Source organism: Tauraco erythrolophus, chromosome 2 (genome assembly GCF_009769465.1).
Source record: "Tauraco erythrolophus isolate bTauEry1 chromosome 2, bTauEry1.pri, whole genome shotgun sequence".
Taxonomy (NCBI): domain Eukaryota; kingdom Metazoa; phylum Chordata; class Aves; order Musophagiformes; family Musophagidae; genus Tauraco; species Tauraco erythrolophus.
The window spans coordinates 131478569-131494359 of NC_141466.1; the positions used below are offsets into that span (position 1 = coordinate 131478569).

At 42.6% G+C, this 15791-nt stretch overlaps 1 protein-coding gene across 1 annotated transcript in view; it reads right to left on the minus strand.

The window, feature by feature from the left end:
- Positions 1-7188: 7188 nt before the first annotated feature.
- The window catches only part of SPTBN1 (spectrin beta, non-erythrocytic 1), a 91329-nt gene continuing 82726 nt past the window's right edge, over positions 7189-15791 (minus strand). The window contains exons 32-35 of the mRNA XM_009982865.2: positions 11602-11840; positions 10149-10322; positions 7987-8029; positions 7189-7627 (exon numbers count right to left, since the gene is read on the minus strand). Of these exons, the coding sequence (XP_009981167.1) occupies positions 7412-7627; positions 7987-8029; positions 10149-10322; positions 11602-11840 (672 nt within the window). The 3' untranslated portion in view covers positions 7189-7411. The remainder of the gene's footprint in view (positions 7628-7986; positions 8030-10148; positions 10323-11601; positions 11841-15791) is intronic.

A 15791-nucleotide genomic window follows, 5' to 3' on the forward strand; every position in this document is an offset into this window, starting at 1 on the left:
ATTTTTTTTTTACGTTATATAATGCTCATTAAAAAAATAATACATATGACAAATAGGCTCTTCACCTCCTCACCAAGGACATACAAACAACTAATTTCCAGTCTCTGATTGTATGGCTGCCACTTTTCTGTGAGCAAGAGTGGTCAAGCTGAACTTTGTATTTCATCCTTGAGTAAAACCTTGGCATATTCTTTTTTTATTTGTGATATTTAGCACGGTCAAAGTGTGGAGGCATTAAAAAACAGACATGGTTTTACTAAAAATAGATCATCGGTTTTATAAAAAATGATGTTATAAACCATTATGGTTATTGTAGCAAAGAAGCACACTAGTCACGAAGCAACATCCCAAAAAACCTTACAGAAAAACCTTAAACGTAAACATGTGGAACTCCAAGTTTGTTTTCACTTATTTTCCTATAACCTGTGCTCTCAAGGATTTTGTGATTTTATTATTTTTTTTTTGCGATTGAATTATCTTTCATGGTGAGTTTTTTGTATATTTTTTTCCAATTTAAAAAAAAAGGCATTATTACTTTCCTATTAGAAGTTGTCACGTTGCTAAAAAAGTTCCTCAATACTGCAACCTACTGACCGCTGTCAGTACAACATAAATATCACTGATGCTTTCGTGTTTTCTTTTCCGTGTTAGCACTGAGTATAAATCTGACTGTAATCCTTGTGATAGAGGCCTAATAACATAAGCTTTATTTTAGATTAGCAGCTATAAAAAACATAAATGGAGTTCTGGAGTCCTCAGGATCACAAATACGAGGAATGATGGGAGGGAGCGATACAAACCATGAGAGAGTGAGAACCTCAGTAAAAAAGGGCATTTATGTTCAAAAAAGTAATCTGAATGTATTTCCAATTTAACATAACTCTTGCAAAAATCAACACTTTCAAATATACTCAAGAACATAATGAAAAGACATACAAAAATTTGCAATAGCACTATTTGTCCTCCTCATTGCAGCCTGTTAGAACATACATCCCATGACATCTATTTCTTCTTTTAAGTGTAAAACCAAACTAATACAGCATCTTGCACGAGTAGCAGCTGAATGACAGTTGCACACTCGCTCTCTGCCGAAGGGACCATTCTGCTGGGGTTTCTGAGGGGTTTGGGGGCTTTTTATGGAGTTGGGTTTGTTGCTGCTCTTTCATTTGCTTGTTTTAAAGCATGCCTTGTCCAGAAGATGCCAAAAAGCGCCACATCTCAAATGAACTCCAACCCTCTGATATATCCTGCCCAGCCTATACATATTTAAGAGCTCTGATTTACAATGAACACTGAGATTTTTCCCTCCCAGAAACATCTGCGTTATGTTCTAAATCTTTGCCACACAAAATACCATTTATAACTCGTATTTTTATGGATGAATGTACAGCAGATGCACAGAGATGGCCCATTAATTGCTATTTCAAAACTGGTGCCTCTATTTGGAGCTGTAAATAATTTTTTAAATGACACGAAATCTGTAAGAACTCGGGGGGAGGGATCAGATGGCGGAACTGTGATCTAGTTCTGTTTGTTGCATGGCATTACATTAATCCAGTCCTGATTGATGCCTCTCAGTGATTTTACAATTTAACTACAAAATAATAACAGGGGAATTGGCTCTAAGCTCTTATTCCTTGTGGGCGGAAATACTGATTTGCATTGATGAAATGCTAGGATCTGGCCAGAAATAGCGTTAGGAAAAAAAGAGACAAGAAAAAAATCAAGTCTTTTCCCTCCTTGAATGCAAAGGAAGCTCATTTCTGAGCCATCAGACATCCTGTATTCTTTCCAGTCCCAGCCTGGAGAGAAAGTCCTTCTGACCAGCCCCAAGACATTTGTTTTGCTGCATGTCTAAGTGCAGAGCAGGACTGCCAGGCACAGCAGATCAATAAAACCATCTGTCTTAGTCTACCGTGCTCATCCCTGCTCCAAGCCCGGAGGCACAGCGGGGAGGTCCGCAGGGACCCTGCCAGCCTCTGGAGCGGCCTGGCTGAGCACATCGTCCAGCAGGGACCGGGGCACTGCGGACACTGTGCCACCCACTGCCGTACCTCCTGCCTGAAGGCTCTCCCAGACCAAACAGGAGGCCTCATCTCCAACGGGTTACTGCCAGCTTTTATCCAACCGTGCACCTGGAGCTGCCTTTCTCTAAACTTTTCATGGAATCTCAGTGATCAATTTAAAATGATTACCACCATTGCAGAGATCACCATGGTCCCACAGGATCTTCTCTCGTCTTTTCCGTCACACCAAGGACGCTGGTGTTCCCTGCCTGTCAGCATCCCGGCTGCCATACGTGACTCAGCTTCCTTCCTACGGTGATTCATCTGAGACGTGTCTAAATCCTGCCACAAGCTGACGTAACTGTTTTAAAATCTGACTTCCAAGTTCAGAGAAATTTCGTCTAAGCTCTTAATTCTCTCGAGTACACAAATAGCACTGGATTGTTCAGGTGGAAGGGGATCTGTCACAGCTGAGCATCCCTCTGGCCACAGTGACCTCTCATGGGTAATGCTGGTTACTCTGGGAACAAGGGAGATTTTTTCTCAGCTAGGTGTGGGAGTAACACAAAAGCAGTATTAATAAGCAAGTAGTAACAAAAATTCATGTTAGGCCTAGATAATTTCTACTGCTATACCATAATGAACCACCGCAGCATCTCACGTAACAGTTAAAGATTATGTGAAATTCATTCATATAAAAAGTAAATGATACTTCGAACATAGAACAACATGAAATTAAACTGTGTTGTAGATTTGATTTTCACAGTCTCCAGGCTAATCAGGATGCTGAGCTTCAGCAGCAAGGGAGGATTCATTATGAAATATACACTTAACACACAAAATCCTTCATTTCATGAATGAATTTCATTAATTTCCTTTCATTTACAGAATAAATTAGGATTTTATTGCCACGTAGACCACTTTAGGTCTCCTGGTCCTCTTGTTCTGGGACTCTCCTGCAGGTGCGAGGAGCGGGGAGCACATGTTCTCCCTCTTAGCTGCTCCGTGCACGCTGCACATGCTGCATTATGACATACTGCAGATGTGACCACGTGGACCTGCCGAAGCGGCTCCGCCGCCTCGGCTACACGGCGTGACTCAGATGCCAGGTGCTGGCACAAGGAACTCATCGAGGTGCGCTTCGAGAGCATCAGCACATGTTACAAGACATCTCAGCCCTGCTAGGCTGCTGTTAGAATGCAGAGCAACAAAGGGTACCACCTGAACTAGAAACAAAACCTCTAACTCTCAGGCTTTTTGCATTTAATTGCTGCATGTTGTCAGATATGTCTCGTTATTCTCAAAACTTGCCCCTGTACTGCAGCATTTACAGAACTGCATTGTGGGTTTATGCCTTACCTTGTTTGCACTTTAATCTTGTTTAAAATCCTTTGAAACAAAACCCAATAATCCACCAGAACAGAATATTCATTGAATTGCTGCCAGGAGGCTAAAGAAAACCACTTGACAACAGGGGATGAATTGCATTCAGCAGTGAGGAAGAAAACAGATGAGAGTCCCAAGTGCTGGATACTGATTCCTCAGTCAGGCCCTGCACAGCCGTAGCCGTGGGACAAGCCAGATCCCGCTGCACTGAGAACACAGTGCTGCTTTCTTACCCGAGTTTTGTTCTGCTTGACCTCAGAACATACCTTCCTGGCACCAGGACACGGAAATCTTCATCCTTCTTCCGCTTCTGCTGGCCGAGAGCTGCCGTTCCTCCTGTTGTCAGGATGTGGCTCCAGTGTTCAGTCCACAGGTAGAGCTGCAGAGCCTGAATTCTGCTTTTTCTAAGTAATTTCATTCTGAACATTAAGTCAGTCATTTAGTACAGCCTGATATTCTGATTCTTTTTTTTTAATGAAAAGGACTAATGTTTATTCCAACTCACTGTGATTTAAGTTTCTATATTTATTCAGTCATCTGTGATTAGTCAAGGTAGAAAAACCAAAAATATCCATCAAAAAATCAAAAATATATCATACCTGCAAGTTATTTATTACAAAAGTATATTCTTAAAGACCCTCGACATTTAAAGTCTGTTCTCTGTGATCCCAATCATAAAAAAAAAAGAACATGTTGAAGTGACAAACCATCTAAAACAGTATTTCACAGGAAATGAGATTAATCGCACGTTTCTTTTACTCCACCATTAATCTTCCTCCTACAGAGTATGACCCTACAACAGGACTTATTCTCTACGCAGAACAGATGGATTAACAGACCATTTGCACCAATCTACAAGCAAGCCCTCCCACCCAACACACGCGTAATTTCTACGGCTAATTGAGTTTGGAGTTTTTCCCCTCGCTGTACTTCATTTGCCAGGATGCGGACAGGACCCCTCGGGTACAGCTCTCGATACCTTCTCAGCTTAGGGTGCAACACCAGGCTCCCACCAAGAGGAAAAAAGGGCAGACTGACCTGGCTAGAGGAGATTTCTCTTCTTCATAACAATGACAGCAACATAGCTGAAAAGCAGTTGGCCTTAATTAAATTCCTGTGAAAACTTTAAGCTTCAACTTCTACGTTACTTTTGCAACGTACCTCCAAAGGAAATAAAAACAATTTAAATATATGGGTTAGCTTATAAAACCAACTAACAAAGGCAATGGCAATACAGTGTTACACTGCAGAACGCAGCGTCACACACAGAATTCCCAGCGTCACACACAGAATTCCATGATTCCGTGACTCTTCTGACCTGGCTTTGTCCGAGGGGGCTCCTCCTGACTCACCAACTCTCTCTGCACAGAAACTGCACCCTCACGGTCCCAAGGGGAAGCAGGCTTACTAGAATCCACTCTCCTTCCTCAGCAACTTGAAATCAGTTCCTAAGCAGAAAGGATTTTTATTCAAGTAGTTTTCAGGAACAACTTGCAGAAAGAGGCAAGACAAAATTGGAAAACCAGTTCTGAAGGCGTGGTGCACCGAGACACTACGCAATGACACGCAACGGGGAGTCAAGATCAATCTGTTAAACTGCTCACTGCAATAGCTTAATGGAAGTGATAAATATGGCAAGGCAGCAACATTTCTATGTACTTTAATCAACTAAGAAGAAGGTTCATATATTCACTTCTTAAGTTAAACCTCAGCTTTTTGTATTTTATTAAATTTTACATTTAAGTTTTACATTTACAAGACTGGTGGCGTTATCCTACATTTTACTAATAATTAGACTGGAACAATGTAATATTACAGGAGTGAAAATTCATGTGCTTGAATATTACATTGTGTGATAACCAAAAACTTTGGAAAACGAGAAAAACCCAGAAAACACAGTATACTCCATGAAAATAATTAAAACATAGTATTGGTCACATGTTCAGGAAATTACCATTTATCTGCTTTCCATCTAAAATTATATTTGAGTGTATTGTAATAACCACAAAAAATTAAAAACCAGGTTCCTTGCGTTTCTGTGACTTTGAAACTTCTAATGCCTATTAGGGCTTCTTGGAGCTATTCCTTTCAGATGGCTCCCTAGATGGCACTCAACTTAAAGAAAACTCTGAAAAGATGCCAGTCTCTGAAACGTTGACAAGGTCAAGGACATCGTGAGCTTTGGATGCACCTTAGCTGCATTAAACGTGTGTCACATCAGAAGTGCAATGGTGGCTGTACCTTAAGAGACGTGTATTCTAAAAAAAAAAAAACCAAACCCAAAACAGAGAAATTAAACTGGACAGGACAAGTCCTCGGTAAATTGTGAAGTGCAATTATTGTCTAATTTACTGAGGACTTAAGCACTTGAGCAAAGGGTAGGGAGAAAGCTGGAGAATTAAGATTATTTAAAATAATGCTCTTCTGCTGCAAAGCAGTACATGTACAGTACCAGTACAGTACCAGTACAAACCAGTACATTTGCCCCACTCGGGTTCAGGCAACTTGTTCAATCGCCCCAGCCTCAGCCTATGCTGACTTCCACTGATTCTGCCGGAGAGATTTTTTTGTGAGAAATAAACATGTCAAAATATTTTACAGACCATCAATTTCACTCCTTCCCTCTTTATTCTTTGGCACTTAATTTGGGGGTCGGGGTGAGAGGGCGGGCAGGTGGGAAGCGACAGGAAGGGGAAGGTGAAGAAAAGCTGAAAGAGAGAAAACGACTGTTTCAGTACGAACTTTTCCACAAAAAAAACGGAATTACATTCAAAGACATTAGTTCCAGTGCACAGGAGAGATGACATTTTAAAATAACTTTATTTTTGATCCTCTTTCAAAATTATGATTTAACATCGTCAGAAATGAAATGAGGAACTTAACCAGCATATTTAGTTTTAAAAGCATTTAATGACATAGCATATATTTAACAGATAGGGTAAAAGTCTAGAGGTACAGTTCGATACAACTGAAAGCCAGTTCCAGTACTACTCTTGACTACAGGCCCAGTCATTGAAAGTTCATTCCTATTAAATGTAATTTTTGATTGTGCAGTAAGATGAAAATTTGTCATTACAATAGTTACAGTGACAGAGAAATGCACACTATGTATCAAAGAGCAAGGTAATGTAGCAAAATTATAACACACAGTGCTGCAGCTGACAAGCAAGTAACCATTTGAGTAACATTACTTTTCCAGTAAATGCTTCAGTTCCACTTTTACACTTATCCATGATTTTAAAGGGTTTATTATACATCTAGTCTTATTATACTTTGTACTAGAATTATCTGAAACATACAATATAATGTATTTCAGCAAAAAAAAAAAAAAAAAATTGAAATTACAGATTATTTAAAACTGTATCAGCCTGCTAATCCATCTGGTACACCAACATTCTCACCTGTCGTACTCGATGCAGAAAAGCTTCAGGTTGTGTTAATAACCAACGCCAGGATAGAAATGGTTTGTCCGTAAGTCAATGCAGACCTGCACTCTGTTACAGCAAAGGTAATACACTACTGTTTTAATAAATGTTAGATTTGTCATGGGAGGCTCTACTAGTCAAGACTCAGCGTAACAACCTCAAATGCAAGTGAACGTTTTTGAAAATTTGTACATTGGTTTTTGATGTGCACAGTAGATTCGAAAGCACCGCTGCCTTGCATACCAATAGCACTAGGAGTGGGTTATTTTCCAAGACAGCCTCACAAAATTGAGGAACAGTTTAAATATTAAGATCTAATCTACATTAACTTCATTAAAAAAACAAAACAAAACAAAAACAAACCCCCAAAACCTGGTCCTCCCTCTCCTACAGAAGCTGCCCAATGCACCTCATACATTTGTATCTTTAGATTCTTTTTTTGTTGTTGGCTTTTTATTTTAAAACGCTCTATAAATAAAAAAATGTCAATCACATTGAGGAACATGAGGCACAGAGAGTAACGTATTGGTTCTGAGCTCGCATGCTGGAATTCCACTGGAACGGTCAGAGAAGTGCAGTGTGTGGAGATGGAGTTCACTTCTTTTTACCAAAAAGGCTGAATCTTTTCTCTTTGTCTTTCTCTTTGTCTTTCTCCCGCTTGCCAGGGCTGGACTCGCTGGTTATTGTGACGCTGGCAGGCAGGGTCTGGGCACGGCTGGAGGCTGGAGTGCTCTGCGTGGTCGGGGACACTTCGATTTTATCAGAAGAGATAGCTGATGTGATGGCCTGAATCCACGTGTTCATCTCCTCCTTCAAGAAGCCCCAAAGGCAGAAAGCTGTTACAATCCCTGCGCCACACGCCCTCTCTAATTCACTCAACATTGTGGAAGGGGAACGGGTGGAAGCGGGGAATGAAAGGAAGCACGGTCCTAACTCATCATCTGGCACTGCTCCGGTTACGCGCCCGCAGGAGCCGCCTGCCAGAAGCTGCATCTGAAAAGCCCTGCTGCCCTCGCGGCGGCCGCGGCAGCTTCGGAACCTACACGTTCCGCACACAGGCACGGAACTGCAGCCGAGGAAATGAAAAAGCACCCTGGAAGCTCTACGTTTTTCCTGTTGTACAACAGCACAGGTATCACGGTAATAAACAGTAAGAAAAACAAACTTACATCGTCTTTGGCTTGGAAGAGGTATTCGTTGCCATCAGTCAATCTGTAAAGAAAACAACCGTCACAAATTTGAGCTCAGTGGCCATCACGCAGCTTCAGCTCCTGCTGGTTTAGCTCAACACGTAACCACAGAACCACAGAGTGGGTCCAGACTGAGACACACGGCCTGCACGGGACAGCCACGACATCCACACGAGCACGACAGCCCAGCGGCTCGCGTGCTGCCATCTCGCACTGCGCACGCCGCGTGCCCTGCACGGCCGGACGCTCTGCAGACCGCGCCGTCCTCAGCAGCTGACACTGCTGCGTCAGCACTTGCTCGTGCGGGCAGATCTTTTCTCTTTTGCAAAAGACAGCGTGAAAGTTTACTCGGTGCTTTGAAAAGACAAAAGTCACAGACATCACCCAGAGTTTTCCCGGCTGTTGCAGGAACCTAGCGAAACCCTGCGGCTGCTCTGCTGCCACAGCTGCCGTGGTGGTGACTCCAGATACTACACTGAGTATCATTTATGAGTGGCCAGAGCCTCCCTTCTGTTTTGTTCCTGTGCTGAGTTTATTGAGGTGGTTTAACTGGGATGCATTTGACAATGTATGCGAAGATATACGTTAATTAAAAACCAACATCTGAATAACATCAGCTCAGGCGCCTGAACAAGCAGGAGGCAGGGGCAGTGGGAGCTGGGTTGCAGGGTTCCTCATCTGTCCCCACAAAATGAAAGCATTTTAAAATCTGTTTATGAAATGAAATTAAGTATTAAACAGTAAAATAAGTGAAGACAGACAGACACCAGGAAGAATGTAATTATGCCTTGCTCGCTTCGTTAAAAAATTATGAAAAATATTTCCAGTGTGCTCTCCTAGACCTTCCTGTGAGAGGTCTGCCTGCAGAGGAGAGTAGAGACCTCGGCCTCTCAGATGTTCCACAACACACCCCTCCTCGGCTTGGAGACTGGGTATCAGGAGCTGGGAACGCTCTGGGGACTCTCCGAGTAAGGAAAATGTGCTACACACAATTACCTGAGAGCCCTGACGCAGGCGACGGGGCACTGTGCACAAAAGGGCAACGGATTTTTCTGCCTAACTGTATTTGGAACAGCAGAGCCTTACGTTACCAATTCGGAGATGTTTAAAATTGTATAAAGGGGGAATCACACAGCTGCAGGCCTGTCTTCAGGAAAGGTAAATTTCCCTAAATCTTTGCTATATTTTTTCCCTTTATATTTGCTATAAAGCAAATTTCCCTAGATATGGATCTCATCACCTTTAGTGGACCCTTGTATCAATATAAAATAAAGTAAATAAATAAATAAACTCTATCTTGGAATGCACGAACTGATTGGTGCATAAAGTGAGTTTCCTTTGACAGAATCACCTTGCAGCTGTGTAGTAGTAAAATATTTTTTACTGTTGGCACTAAAAGATTGATTGGTAAAACAGAAACACAACTCCTGAAGGAAAAGCCTTATTTTTTTTAACCTTTGAACAGCCAGTACGTCACATACTTCAAAATGAAACGGTCTGTAACTACATGTCCTAGATCATAGAATGGTTTGGGTTGGAAAGGACCTTAAAGATCATCTAGTTCCAACCCCCCTGCCATGGGCAGGGACACCCTCCGCTACACCAGGTTGCTCAAAGCCTCATCCAACCTGGCCTTGAACACTTCCAGGGATGGGGCAGCCACAGCTTCTCTGGGCAACCTGTGCCAGTGCATCACCACCCTCAATGTAAAAGATTTCTTCCTCTCTTCCGATCTGAAAGTGTGATCGCTGTCTCCTAAATCCATGCTGAAGAAATCAAACAAGAGGCTTGATTTTGGAGAGAGCAGAATGGTGAACATTCCTCTCTCTTCAATTACTCCAGAGGGAGCAGCTGAATGCTTTCAAAAGCCCAGCGTTCTGAAATGCAGGCTCCTAACTTTAGGCCGACAGGTCTAGTCTTGTCGCAGACGTAACTGAAGTGCACAGATTATTTTGACACTGTTTTGTGCTTGTACCTTTGACAAATACACCGTGTTTCGGCGCTGAGAAGTGCTCGTTCAGAGAAGCAGATACTGCAGTGAATAATTAGGATCAGTTCCTGGGCTGGATCCTCCCGTGACTTTGCCCAGCGAACAGACCCACCACAACTTAAACTAATGGCAAATGCTTCAACAGGTTTACCTTAGCTTGAACACATGCTTTTTCTTTTTGTAATCGACCGCTATTTCACAGACTGCTTCCTTCAAGCTGACAGGAATCTCGTTGTGGTAGGGGATGCCAGAAGCAGCAGCTTTCGAATCCTTGTAGAAGCCCATCTCTTGGTTGTTTATGACGCAGTACACGTTATGCCATGATCTTCGAGACATGGAAAATAACAAAAGTATTTATAAATCTAATGCTCTTACTTGCAGAACTGGAGAAACCAAATACGATTATTTCTATCAGATAATGGAGACTGGTTCAGTCTGGGGATGTGAACACAGCACACGCTGCCCTGTGAGCTGCAGACAGCCAATTCTCTCAGAAAAGCACAGCTTCGAGACAAAAGCACTGCCTTTGAGCCAGATGGAACAGAGCTTTCCAGAGCTCTCTGTGACAGCACACGAGCATATCCTACCAGCGGGAGGAGCGTTTGGCAGACTGGGCAGTTTGCATACTTGGGAGAGAAACTGGTTGACCCTTTAATTGACTAAATTTTATTGTAGAAGGAATTCTCATCATGCTGCAAACTAACAAATGGATTGCATGTGAAATCCATGACTCAAACAGTCTTAATGGCATCATCTGCCTCATTCTCTAATGCAGCTATAAAAATCCAATGATTTACTGGAAATAAGAGTCCCTAGATACTGGTATGGGTGACTGTCACTGCCTCAAAGTCGTTCTCTGGTGCAAACAACTCCGGCTGAACAAAAATCAGAGCAGTACTGTACTCATTTGTCATCTGCACCCAGCTCAGCTGAGTACTTTGGCTCCCACCAAATCCCTCAGCTGTTGGTGTGCTCACCACTTGCCAGTCAACATTTTTCTTGTCAGCGAAGTCACAAATCTGGTTGCAAGAGTTCCCTCGGTCATGAAGGACCTCAGTCTGCTTTTCCAGTGCTGACAGAAATCTCAGAAGTTGGCCTGTTTGAGAACTGCAGCATCCTTAGGAACGGAATCAACTAAGGCACACAGAATCATCTTCACCCGCTTTTCCCTTCTGAACAGATTAGAGAGTAGGTGGAAAGTGCTAACGTGCAAACAGAAAATGTCAGAAGAATATGGACATTTCTCTGCTCACACCTACGTGTTTTTCTTTTCTTGTAGTAACGTACAACTTAGGAGATCTGGAATCAAATCCCACTACTGCCACAAATTCATCATGTGAAGTGGGAAAATCATGGTACTTTATGCCTCGTTTTCCACCTTCCAAATATGGCCAACACTGCGTTTTCTACCACGCATCTTTAGATTGCGATTTCCTCAAATGTACTGTTCAGCCATGCACGCACAGCTCCTGCAACAACAGGAGCATAAGCCTGGAAGGTCTGTGGGAGCTGTGGGAAGACAACAGCAGCAGGGATAACACTTACTCTCTTACGTCTCGGTGAGCTTGGATGCAATTATCCGCATGAAGCATCCAATACCTTACCTGCTGGAGGCTTTCTTGCTGTGCGTCTCCCATTCGTGCTTGCGATGTAAGAAGCCCTCCATCTGAGCAGAAGGGATCTCCTGTGTTTTGGCTGGTAGGGTGGCAGCAGTCTGGGCCTGAACGGCGGTCTTGGCTTTGCGGTCTGCCGTTGGAGAAGGAACAGGGCTAGACTCTTTGGAACTCGTCCTCGGTTCCGCAGCTCCGTTGACCATTTCGTTTGTTTCTGCGGTTTCTGCCACCTAGGAACAGTGGGAGAGAAGTTCAGCTAGGAGCCTCGCGACACCAAGGCATCTTGCAGTTAATCTGTCTCCCTGCACAACGTGGCTGTGTATAAACTTTGCCTGGAGAATGACACAGGCCAATAAGATCTTTCTCACACTCCATGGAGACACGGAAGGCCAAGGAAATTAGAAGGTATGAATGGATTAGTACCCATTTTACAGGTGGAGAGACGGGAAAATAAGAGCAGCTAAACATCAGTGTGAATTGTACTGTGCTTTGCTCTGCTGGTCAATTCATATTCTTTTATGTATTGTTATTCCTAAAACGAGAGCATTCAATTCTGTTGCTAAGTACTCAAATGTTTGGAACAGTAACAATCACACTTTCTGCAAACCTAGAGGAATAGTAGAAGTTATACACATCAGCCACCTTAAAAACATTTATGGCATTACTGGGGTATTAAAAGTCTATACGAGATATTAACTATGAGTCAGCAGAAAAATAGGTCAAAATTACCCAGGAGCATTTACAAAAATCTGCGTAATTTATTTGTTTTCTGTAAAAGCTCCTTTCCCGCTTTCCCCGTTCCCCTAGTGACACAACAAAATCAAAACATGCAGAAATTAGAAAGATTACACCATGCATTTCATCTCCACCATCCCAGTTAGGATATTGGATCTTAGAGACAAGGGAAAGGAGGTCACGTGTCAATTTATCAGGGTCTTTTTCAGACTTTCGTTATTAGGTGGATTGGATTTTTGTTAAAGGAACTGAAAACCACCACAGTCACACATCACACAGCTATTTACCCCCAAACAAAGACAGAACCAAGGCCTTGCCCATCACTTGCTTTGTTGATCGCGTTGCCTGTCGCACGAGATAGCCTAGAGAGCAGCCGTGTTTCCAGCAGCTCTGACTGGTCAAGCTGTCGACGTCTTCAGGAGCCATTCATCCAAAAATCATTTAAATTGGAATCCTAATGGCTATAAGCTTTTGAAATGCAGCTTGGTCCCAGTATTTATTTTTTTTTTCTTGTAGCATTACTTTGACATGTAGAGCCATCGGTAGCAGCTCAGGAGTTACACAACCAGTGTGTAGTATTATTATTAGCAAGTTACTAAAGCTTAGTGCTGCTAACGCTCTAGTAGATGACAAACATTCTGGACTGGTTTTATGCAGACAAGCAGGTATTTGTGAATGGCACGATAATTAGACATTCCCACTTCTGCACATGGCCCGGACAATTCAAAAGCAGCCGAATTATTATGCAACAAACTAAATTTTGCCACCGTTTGCTAAAACTTCTTATTCCTGCCAAGTACACGTCATTGTAGCTCACACCTTTGTACCTCGTGTATCGACCTAGGAAGACCTAAGTGCCAACTTGCTCTGAACATGGGAAGGATTGGTTAGCTGCCTTTAAGCAATCTAAATCTCCAGAGTGCAGACACTACACCACTGAAACGGAAAGAATCTATTAGAGGAAACACCTACCCTGCACTGAGCTCTATCTATCTAGTGTTATCTGGCAGAAATAAAAATGAATGACACCACTTCTTCACAGCTGGGATAAATCTAAGCCATCGAACCTCGCTATTTGTATCCAAATCTCAAAATCTAACAAAAACGTTGCATTAAAGGGGGGAGAGGGTAAACAAACAGATGAGGCTGCCAGCACAGATACCCTAACACAGGTAGCGAAATAAACCACCAGCGGTGCACCAGCGACCGCTCAACTAATCGACCGTCACACCAGTGCTGACCACCAACGGCCAGCAGATGGTGTTGAAGAAAAAGGACAGCCCTTTGCAAACCTTTCTGACCAGTGACAGTTAACGGAACTGCAAACTCTCTGCTTTTCAACTGCCTGAGATACATGAAGCCTTCGTGACCAGCAACAAGGAATGACACAGACCACAATAACTCATCTCCACAACTTACACAGATGACCCAGAACTGTCTATTACCTGAAGTGATGCTGAAAGTAGCAAGTTTTCTGTAGCGATACCGGCAAGATGCGAAAATAATACTGATTTTGGGGTACCCATAACCACTAATCTGAAGTAAACCAGGCTGGTTTCAAAACAGCAGCCACTGCACAGCTACTTAACGTGTTTTTATGGGAAATAACAGGTAATTCAGCGCTGCAATCTGCAACCCCGTGGTTTTAAAAGGCAACTGCCAGCTTTAATCGCACAAGCACACCTGTAACTTCTGCTTAGAATCCTACTGATTGGAAAAGGGCTACGAAAAGCTTTTCTGATGCTCTTTCAGGTTTTACTTCCTTTCCATGTGTTATCTACAATTAACAGAAAACAAGCAAAATAAATCTGAATCATAAACAGCTATGCAAAGAATGTGTCATGAAAATAGAGAAAAAACAGGAGCTAAACAAACTTCAATGGAAACATGCATCGGGCATGCAGAGACAACGCAACGGAGGACAAACATTAATGGCAAACTGCACTGTTACAACAAAACAGTTACCACGGACACCAACACAGTTCTCTTAATCGTGACTGAGAGGTTAGTTGCAAGTGCTTTAGTGGCTAAAGACCACTCTTGAGATATGTAAATCAGGAGTCTAACATGCAACAAGACAGCTGGTGACAATGACTGGAGACATCCCTTGCATTTTCGTAGTGCTTGAAGCAACCTGTGTTCAGTTCATCAACTTAAGTCTCTGCACCACAGCTAAAGTCTCGGAGATGAATTTGCCTTTTTCAGATGCGAACAGACGACAGCCTACACATTGTTCTGGCATAAGAACCATTTTAACGTAGCCAGTACCACAGGCTACAGCAAACAGGTGAAATCTTATGCTTCTAGTGCCTAAACGATGGCCTTAATCGATAACTTAATTCATTTTTCTTCATCATAAAAGTGTCGTTTTTATGTATAAGTGTACTAATACAAGTAAAAAAGTGTATCTATCTAAGTTATTTTTACAAACTACTTTTTAGCCAGAATACATCTGAAGGCTTCCCAGACGGTGGAGTCTGAAGCTACGGCTATACTGCTCTGAGAACTGTCACACTCCTACAGGCTCAGAGAGCCAACACTGGTGTAGGTAGTCACCAGATCATCTGCCTAAATTTTTAAAAGCATAAGAAGCTACATGTTGTTATCCTGACAAAAGAAAAAAAAAAAAAACATGCATCATGAAGTGGAAAGACAAGTTACAGAAAAAGTACAATTACTGAAGCACATCCTTTCATCACCTTTCTCACTTTACGAGCTCAGCCAATACAGAACAGTTGAGCTGCACTGCTCAGCTAGCCGTCAGAAGCTACATTCAGATCAACAGCAGCATATTTCTCTCTTCCAACCAGAAATACAGCTGTGCACATCTGATGTATTGCAGCACGAGGTTCAGCAAACCGAGCTAAAAAGCTCGCGTGGAAGATGGAAGTGCAGATGGCGAAGATTAACATGGAAATGCATCATGGATCATAAAATAAAACAAAGAAGCAAACAGGTGATGCGTAAGGCTGTGGTAACCAACACGATGATGGTGATGATCTGGGACGTGCTTGCAGGCCACCTGACGTTCCTTGCCACAACTACGTATCATTTCATACACATCAGAATGTACAACAGACAGCTCACTTCATCATTTAAAATTAAAGATGAACCAAAAGGCTTTATTTAAATGAAGAAAAAGGTAGAGCTGCTTAGTATCCTAGAGCTTTGACACAGTGTGCAGACCTGAAAGTAACTGGGATGGGCTCTTTGAAAGATAAACTTCAGCTGAAAGACGTTTCCTCCCCGAGCCCTAGACCGGGACCTGCGTTTCCTTCGCAGGACTGGCAAGAGCTCCGATACCCACGGATCCCAGCCTGCCCGGAGCCTTTCCTGCACGGAATATGACCTCAGTGAGGTTCAAAAACAGAAAGAGAAGTGTCATTTTTTCTCACCACTCACAGCATTAATTGAAGCAAGTAGGTTTTACAGGAAGGTCACGCAGA